This window comes from Pygocentrus nattereri, chromosome 24, assembly GCF_015220715.1.
Source record: "Pygocentrus nattereri isolate fPygNat1 chromosome 24, fPygNat1.pri, whole genome shotgun sequence".
NCBI lineage: Eukaryota > Metazoa > Chordata > Actinopteri > Characiformes > Serrasalmidae > Pygocentrus > Pygocentrus nattereri.
The window spans coordinates 5,041,214-5,050,724 of NC_051234.1; the positions used below are offsets into that span (position 1 = coordinate 5,041,214).

Here is a 9,511-nt window from a genome sequence, read left to right on the forward strand (position 1 = left end):
CCTTGATTGTAAAGACTTTCTGCCACGTATTGGAGGTTTTCGTGAGTCTTACACTGACAGGTGTTCCTGTCAGCTTCAGTTGGATGCATGACCCAAAAAGGTCTTTGTCTGCAAAAGAAGGGATAGGACACTGCGTCAGGACTTTCTGCCAAAAATCTCCTATGCAGATTTAGAAGGGTGTCACAAAGAAGTCGTCGCTCCTTTTTAACCTTGAGTTAGGTTCAGTGTCTGGTGTGGCTGGGGGGGTTGGAGTTGCAGTGGCTGGTGCTGCCCTTAACTGTGCTCTAGCCTTGCCTGCCTTTCTCACCATCTTTTTCTTTCTTGACGTTTCCCTCTCTCTGAGAGGTCCCCTATTAGTTTTCTTTTATTCTGTTCAATGTCTTTTTTACCAGGTAAGCAGCCCTACGTTCTGGATCTGCATCTCTACGCTGCCTGTACTGCCTCTGTCTCTCTGCTGCACTCTGCCTGGCCATACCTAGCTATGATAGCAAAATGACAAAATAAGCATTAACAGACTTAAATACTTACCAAAATGTTTTATTTTTTAAATAAAATATTGATCACACTTTCATATAGTTTTTCAAGTGTTGTGATCATTCATGAAATTAACACTAGTCACTGGTGTCACGACATGTCACTGGTGTTACATGAATATGACATAACACCCGTGACTGTGACACCAGTGACATTTGAGTTATTTTGTGAAAATGTATATACTGACTCTTGGAATTGTCCCTAATATTTTAGGCTTTTTTTTTAGCCCTCCAACCTTTGTGCCATGGTTTCCCACTCCAAATGGAGAATGACCCACATAGCGCATTTGCTGGTGTCTTCTCCCAGCTGTGGAAACCTATATAACCCATTGAGTGTTTCTGTTGGTTCCTGAAGGCTTTGTAATGTATGTTGGTATTTTAGATGCGTTGCTGTGAGTTTCATAAGCGAGCCAAGCCTGTAAAGCCTGTTCTAAACGCACGCTATGGGATCTATAGCTGCTCTGGAGGAAGCTAAAGCATCTGGTTTTAATCCTATGGTTTCTGTGATCCTATCTCGGCAGGGCTCATCTTACAGTGTGAACGCAGATGAGGAGGAAAAAGCTAGTTTGTGCATTGTCAGGAGGGCTGGTTTTCTCAGTCCTACAAGAGAACACACTCACCACCTCAGACAGAAGCTCAGCGCGCTGTGTGCTGTCAGGATGGCTACTCAGGACTTGTACCTGTTTTTCCACGGACTTCCTCTTCCCAAAATAGTTCACTCAGAGGAGAGCCTGGAAGATTTTCGGAAGTTTAAAGTTCAAAACGACGACATCTTTGTTATTTCATACCCCAAGTCCGGTGAGTAGGAGATTATAGCCTCGCTCTGCCCTCCTTTTTCTCAATGTGAATGTTGTAACGTTGCTTAACCCTCTCGTTTCCAAAGAGGCGATTCTGCTTTTACCCCTCCTCTGGGCGCCTTCGGTGCCGCTGAATGACACGTTACCGAGACGTTAGTATTACACAGAGGAAGTTGCCCACGGGTTCCCAGACCACCTTTATATTCCCTCGAGCGGACGTTGCTTTTTACCCGCTGGAGAAGTTTCGAGGACAGTCAGGTCTTTTACTGAGCATCTAGGTTTGACGCCCCAGCACTAGAACCTCACTGCTTTTTCATGGAGGATAAGAAATACCTCATATACCACGGGCTGAAGTGCCCTAAGGAAAACCACACCCTCGAGAGCTTAAAATATTTTGAGAACTTCCAAATCGATGTTCTAGATCTCTTCTGCATCTCTTATCCAAAATCTGGTAAGTAGTTGCTAAAATATGCAGGGTTTTGTTTCCCCCCGTCTAGTAGGTCCTGCAATGATACGAACATGTGACGATACGATATGATACAATACATATTGCAGTTTTTTTACGATACATTTTCAATACAGATTTGGAAAAGAATACTAACACAACTTTTGCATATTATCTATTATTATTATTATTTGGTCATTCAGATTTTTTTTGTCCCATAGCTATTCTGATAACCTAGTTATATTCCCATTCCTTATGATAATCCAGGCAGGCTTACCAGCCGCGTGTCAAATATTTCTCAAAAAAATTTAACTAAATTCCATTAAAAAAAAAAAACAGAAATACTGATCGCTGGTACAAGAACTCATAGAAACTTGTTTCTTTAGCTTCATATACCAAATCAAAAGCACAACATCTGGCTGTGATCTTAGTCACTCCTGTTTTAAAACAACTGTGTTGGCCACCTGTATCGTTCAGATAGATTTTAAAGTTCTGCTACTAGTTTTTAAGGCTGTAAATAACCTTAGTTATATATATATATGTATGTATACATACATACATACATACATACATACATACATACATACATACATACATATATATATATATATATATATATATATATATATATATATATATATATATATATATATATATATATATATATAAATAACCTTATAACAGAGTGTCTGTCTGTTATCTTAGATCTGCAAATACTGGCGTTCTGCAAACACGTTCTGTGAAATACAGAAAACGTGGAGAGACTCTTTCAGTTATTCTGCTTTTAAACTGCATTTTAAACTGTGAAGCTCAATCCAGACAGTCAAGCTCAGTGCTCGCTTTTAAGAAGCATCTAAGAATGTATCTCTTTAACTTAGCATTTAATGAAAACTCTACATCTCGTGGTATTTTTCCTTTAATTTCATGTGTGTTATTGTCTTATGAGTTTAGTAAGAATTTCTTCTATTACAGTTAAGCTTTATCACCTGTCTGTAAAGCACTTTTCAGCTGCCACCAGCATGAAACGTGTTAAATACATTATTGTTGTTGTTGTTATTATTATTATTATTATTATCATCCTTATTATTAAGACAACAGTGCAGAACTGACACAAGTCATTTTCTTAGAAGACACAAGATCAATTAACAATAATGTAAACAAAAGTGCAAGATCCACTTTGTTGCACATGATGCATCTGGCAAACACATGTTATCAAGTTTCATAATAATAATAAAAGTAAACAAAAATAAAGTTACAATTCAGAATTAAACACACTGAATTTATTTATAGTCCGATCATGTGTTTGTTTCTTACCTTCTTGCAAAACACTTGTTATCATGTGTATCATGACACCCCTACCAGTTAGACGTCATTTTGGTCAGGATGGTTGATAAACATCTTCTAAAGAGACTAAACAAAACCATCCATCCATCCATCTATCCATCCATTGTCTAAGCCGCTTCTCCGTCAGGGTCACGGGGGGATGCTGGAGCCTATCCCAGCAGTCTTCGGGCGGAAGGCAGGATACACCCTTGACAGGTCGCCAGTCCATCGCAGGGCAGACAGACAGACACAGACAGTCACTCACACCTAGGGGCAATTTAGCATGTCCAATTGGCCTGACTGCATGTCTTTGGACTGTGGGAGGAAACCGGAGAACCCGGAGGAAACCCACGCAGACACGGGGAGAACATGCAAACTCCACACAGAGAGGACCCTGGCCGCCCGGCCGGGGAATTGAACCCAGGCCCTCCTCGCTGTGAGGTGACAGCGCTACCCACCACGCCACCGTGCCGCCCCTAAGCAAAACAAAACCTGTGATTTGGATTTATCACTGGTTTCATTTTAGGTACAACATGGATGCAAGAAATTATTCCCTTGCTTCTCAATGGCGGGGACCTTACTCCAGTGGAGAGCATCCCAAACTGGGAGAGGGTGCCTTGGCTCGAGGAGACACGGGCTGTCCTGTTCTTGGACAAGCTGAGTGCGCCAAGGACCATGGTCTCCCACATGCCCTACCCTCTGATGCCTCCTACCTTCTCGTCCTCTAAGGCAAAGGTAAAAAATCAAACAAGCAGTTCAGGTATTTAATCTTAACTACTCAGAAAGATTATTCCAACATAATGTTTGTTTTAGGCTCTGGTCGCATGAAAACTGTTGACAGCTTAAGACATTCATTTTTTTCTTCACTTATGTTGTAAAATAACATTTTAATAAAAAACTAAACATAATGATATATAAGATCACTGCCTGACATCTGCACTTGCTTATTCTTATACCTCTTGTGTCTTTACTTTCATACCTAGGCCATTTATATTGCAAGGAACCCGAAAGATGTATTGGTGTCTTCCTTTTATTTCCACCAAATGGCCAGTTTTCTGGATGATCCTGGAACATTTGAAGAATTTATGGACAAGTTCCTCGCAGGGCAGGGTGAGAGGCTCAGTCAAATGCTATTACCACTTGTAGAATCTTGGCATGATAAATACTCAATGTGATTTTGTTGTTCAGTTCTTTTTGGAAAGTGGACTGACCATGTGAAGAGCTGGAGAAACACAGATCTAGGAGACCGGATTTTCTACATCACTTATGAGGAGCTGATTCAGGTAACGTGTTTCTGTTGCCAGTTATTCTTTATGTACTGTGGTAAAGTTAGTGGGCTGTATGAGGGGGAATTTGTTTACTTGTTAACACAAAAGTATTGGGACACCTACTCATTACACCTACAAGAGCTTTTAAGACATGCCATTCTAAATCCATGGGCATTAATATGGAGTTGGTGCCACTTTGCAGCTGTAACAGCTTCTATTCCTCTGGGAAGCTTTCTATAAGTTTTTGGAGTGTGTCTGTGGGACTTTTGCCCATATATTCAGAAGAGCATTTGTGGGGCCAGACACTGTGATTGAACAAGAATGCATAGTTCATCACAAAGGTGTTTGATAGGGTTGAGGTCAGTCAAGTTCTTTCACACCAAACTTACCTGACCATTTATGAACCTTCCCTTGTGCTGGAACAGAAAAAGGCCTTCCCCAAACTGTTCATATAAAGTTGGAAGCATACAAGTGTCCAAAATGTCTTGTTAAGCTGAAGCATTAAGATTTCCCTTCTCTGGAACTAAGGGGCCGAGACCAACCACTGAGAAAGAACCAAATAGCTTCATCCCTCCTCCACCAAACTTTACAGTTGGCACAATGCAGTCACGCAGGTACAGTTCTCCTGGCATTCGCCAAACCCAGAACCGATCATCATACTGCCAGATAGAGAAGTGTGATCCGTCAGTCCACAGAATGTGTTTCTACTGCTCCAGAGTCCAGTGTTGGTGTGCTTTACTCCACTACACCTGACGCTTGGCAATGATGCTTTCTGATATAAGGCTTGCATGCAGCTGCTCGGCCGTTGAAACCCAAGCCCTGAAGCTTGAAGTTTTTGTGCTGATGTTGATTCCAGAGGACGTTTGGAACTCTTCTTGGAGTCTTACTGACTCAGGAGAGCATTCATGATTTTATGTACTACGCGTCTCAGTACTCAGTGATCCTGCTCTGTAACTTTACATGGTCTGACACTTTGTGGCTGAGTTGCTGTGGTGCCTAAACACTTCCACTTTTCAGTAATACCACTCACAGCTAATCGTGGAACATCTGGGAGGGAAGAAATTTATAAACTGACTTGCAAGGGTGACATCCTTTTACAGCACCACACTCGAATTCATTGAGTTCTTTGGAGCGGCCCATTCTTTCACAAATGTGTGTAAAGCCAGACTGCATGGCTAGGAGCTTGATTTTATACATCTGTGGCAATGGGACTGAATGAAACATCTGAAATGTGTGCCCCGTCTTTTTGTCCATTCAGCCTTAAACTTTATTATCTGTCATGTGTGAATATATTGGTAACTGTTAACAACTGTTGTGGGTGTAACAATACACAAAATGCAAAAGTTGATCCTGATACACGCCTGAATGTGTGCCTTAAAATATTAATGTTTGCTCCACACACACAGCTTGCATGCATGCAGGGATATCACAATGCATATATGTTCAGATTAGTTGCCATTTTCAATTTGAGATTCAATTTGATTTTTGGTATTTTGTATGCTAAAAAGACTAAACATAGCTTTATTTATGTGCTACACAGATTGATTTGGTTTAAATAAATAGAATTCTCCAACAGAGCAGATGTACGGTTCTCTACCAGAATAAGCCCCAAAATCACAATCCCTAGAATTTATAATTGATTTAAACAAAGCCCAGATATGTTAATATGGGTATGTGCATAACATAAACCCCTGCCACCCAAAGGCTCCCAAATGCTGGATGGAGTGTTGACAATACCTCTTATTGATAGTAATTTGCAATCCCGGGCCTTGCTTGCTGCCCTGCACATTTTAGTGTCTTTCCTGCTTAAACAAACCCCCTTAAAATGAGGAAAGGGTGTATAATGAGCTGATTTGATGGATCAAGTGTGATAGGAGCAGTGGGCCTTCAGGACCAGTCAGGAACCGTTGAACATTATTAAAGTCTGTTCAGAGAAATTTTTGTCTCATGATTTATGGAATAATAATAAATATATATAATTTTCACATGCCCCTTAACTTTCAGGATCTTCGTGGGGCTTTGGAGCGCATGTTAAGATTTCTCGGCCGGCAGATGAGCGAAGAAGCTCTGGATCGCGTCACTGAACACTGTCTGTTCAAAAACATGAAAAAAAACAACATGTCCAACTATTCGCTGGTGCCACAGGAAGTCATGGACAGCAGCAAATCACATTTCCTCAGAAAAGGTAAGCAGGTGAAAACATTTTGCCTCAAGCTTTTCTCTGAATGCTGTTCTCCTGAAGTGCGTACTGCTATGCGTTTGATAAATACCAGCTTTCTAGTGAAGAAACTTGTTGCCCTTTTGCAGGGATGCAGAACACGTTCTACACGCATTGATAAATAAATGTCGCTGTCCCGACCTGTTTGACATTTCCCTAATCACCCTCTAAACAATCCCTTACCGTAAAATGATTATATAAATTAGTATTAATTAGTATTAATATTGTTCACCAGTCATTCAAGTTAGGGCCTTTCACAAGTAAGTGTTTGCAATGTTAGCTTTCTTCACTGAACTATTTCTTCAGCATTTTTCTGATTCATGCTGCATTTGAGTAGGACGTCCCAAGAGCTGCTAGGCCGGACAGAGGCCAATGCCAGACAGGGCAGGCTGGTCACAGAGAACAGCACATGCTTTGAAAGACATGGTAGAGTTCGAGTCTCACTTCTGTTTTCTGTTCTTTCTAAGGAATTGCTGGGGATTGGAAGAATCACTTCAGCCCAGAGTTGGAGGACAAATTCAATGCGGTCATTCAGAAAGAATTGGAGGGGAGTGGAATTAATTTCCCCTGGGATTAGCGATAAAAAAATGAGTAAACTGTTGAGTTATCATAAATTACCGTATTCCTGATCATATTAAAGAGTTATGGTTTGTCTTGATTGCTCAGACACAAATCTTCTTTGGTACTTTCAGAGGTCTCCTGTTACAAACTTATTTCTGTGCTTTAACTGATTTTTTATAGATTTTTTAATGTTTTGAAACAATTAATACAGGGCAGACGGTAATTACAATTGATTTACATAATGAATGACTTAACTGAAATGTTGTGTAAAGATGATTTAGAAATTTCTATGCAAAAGTTTTGCTCTCCTAACTAACTAAGTTAACAGATCCTCTACAGAGAACACACTTGTGCTTGTTTTAGTGCACAATTGCTGTTTCTTTGCTGAATATAACATATTGGAAAAAAGAGCATTACATTTGAATTGTGCAAAGGTTTTGACACATTTATATTATATAGTGTTTATTTTTTTCCAAGATGTTTCACTTAGCAAATACGTAGAAATTATGCTTTAAAATAAAATAGCGACAATTAAGTTTGTTTGTTAAATTTGTATTAACTTATTTTCACCTAGAAAATCAACAAAAGATGTCATTTGGCTGGAGGTCAATGCAGCGACGCAATAAAAGTACAACTGCATTTTATTAAATTTTTTTCAAAAATAAAAAAACAAAACAATGAATACTAGTGTGTTGATTTCCGTTAGACGTTCTTCCACCCTCTGTCATGAGTGATGACATGGACTAGAATTGTTTTGTCCGAATTTCATTTGAAGTTTTAGTTCAGAGTAGTATACATGCTTCTGTTTGGGCCTCTCTGCCGCAGTCTATCCCCCCCCAGCTGACAAATATTTACTTTTTATATATGATCTCCAAAATGATAACTTTACAGGAGAAGGATAAAACAGTATAGAATTTGCAAGAAGCTTACTTTATCAACAACATTGTCTTAAGTGGTGAAAGCGGGGAAATTTAACTTAGTAATATGGAGTTCATGAGCTGCCTGTAGATGATTTGGAGCAATCATAAGCAGCCAACACCTATGTGCTGTGTACATAACAACACTACAATAACAACTAACCACCAGTCTGGCGCACTCCATTTGTCGTTCAAAGCATCAAGAAAAAAAATTATATGCTGTTGTTATTGGCCAAACCAACAGGCAGACACAATCGCACTTAGATTTTTTCTCTAAATCATTCAGCACTACTGAGGGTTTGGCCATAATTTGTCCCTCTTCCACTCTTGCCTTTGTTTCAAGAATGGCCAAATGTTTCACAATGTTTTATGTGTGTGTGTGTGTGTGTGTCTGTGTATATATATATATATATATATATATATATATATATATATATATACATACACACATATATATATATATATATATATATATATATATATATATATATATATATATATATATAATATTTGGGCTATACACCGAAGCACATTGCACCAATATGTACAGATTCCACCCTGTAATACACTTTTGCACTTTCTACAGTTTTCTGTAGAATTTAAAAATAAGCCTGCCCTTATAAAGGGTTTATAAATGGTTTAAAATGAGTTTGTACAAATTAATAGAACAGGAAAAAGCGAGCTGTTATATCTGTTGAATATGAATATGTGACTAAGCTGACAGGTTTAATGGTGACTTATGAAGACAAAGTAAGATCAGCAGAGATCAAAATCTGAGATTTCACAGTATGAATGAATGAGCGTTGGCTATTAACCAACAAGAGGTCACTGTGGCCATTTTTCTTTGAGTTGTAAACGCTTATTCATGATTTTAAGATCTTAAGACCTAATTAATGGCCATTAATAAACTCATTTAAAAGCATTCATGAACCCTTTGCAAAGGAAGTGCTATTTTAAAGTGCCGCCAAATTATTTGCAGTAGTCTCCACAGCGTTAACAAAAAATGAATATCTTCCATTCTGTGTTTTTTTTTGTTGGCATGATTGATCGATTGAAAGGATTTACTCACTTGACTGTAGGCTGTAGTGTTTGGTGGAAATCATTTGCTTTTTTTACTTTTTCTTTGCATCTTGTGGAGACAAGTTTGCACAAGAAACTTACTCTGGTTGGCTCAGCTTAGTGTTTGTGTTATCTGCTCTGAGAGTTTCTGAACAGTCATTCTGAATTGCACAAGGTGTGCAAAAATGCTGTTAAGTGTGTAGCCCCTTCGTCTCTTTATTGCAAAATTAGCATGCTGAAATATACCATTCACGTACTATTCTAACTCTTGTGCAAGGCAAAGGTTGCAAGAGCAATTCTGGGTAATATAGACCACCACCACAAATGAACACCCAGACAGCATACATCCACCTTGTTTCTGCGCTCATTGTCCATTTTATCAGCTCCACT

The 9,511-nt window shown here is 39.1% G+C and overlaps 1 protein-coding gene across 2 annotated transcripts; it reads left to right on the plus strand.

Moving 5' to 3' along the window:
* The first annotated feature begins 1,054 nt into the window (after positions 1-1,054).
* On the plus strand, positions 1,055-7,827 carry sult2st3 (sulfotransferase family 2, cytosolic sulfotransferase 3). 2 transcript variants are annotated; one of them, XM_017708769.2, is made up of 6 exons: positions 1,055-1,331; positions 3,625-3,833; positions 4,082-4,208; positions 4,287-4,381; positions 6,371-6,551; positions 7,052-7,827. In XM_017708769.2, the coding sequence occupies exons 1-6, from the start codon at positions 1,193-1,195 to the stop codon at positions 7,159-7,161; spliced, it is 861 nt and encodes a 286-aa protein (XP_017564258.2). In that variant the 5' UTR covers positions 1,055-1,192; the 3' UTR covers positions 7,162-7,827. The 2 variants fall into 2 exon arrangements, with proteins under 2 accessions (XP_017564258.2, XP_017564259.1); XM_017708770.2 differs by having other exon boundaries at positions 1,206-1,781.
* Positions 7,828-9,511: the final 1,684 nt, after the last annotated feature.

Bases quoted from the DNA above. Each gene is read 5' to 3' on its own strand.
- sult2st3 (XM_017708769.2), top strand. From the start codon at position 1,193: ATGGCTACTCAGGACTTGTACCTGTTTTTCCACGGACTTCCTCTTCCC. The intron at 1,332-3,624 runs GTGAGTAGGAGA...GTTTCATTTTAG, and splicing joins TATTTCATACCCCAAGTCCG to GTACAACATGGATGCAAGAA. The intron at 6,552-7,051 runs GTAAGCAGGTGA...GTTCTTTCTAAG, and splicing joins ATCACATTTCCTCAGAAAAG to GAATTGCTGGGGATTGGAAG.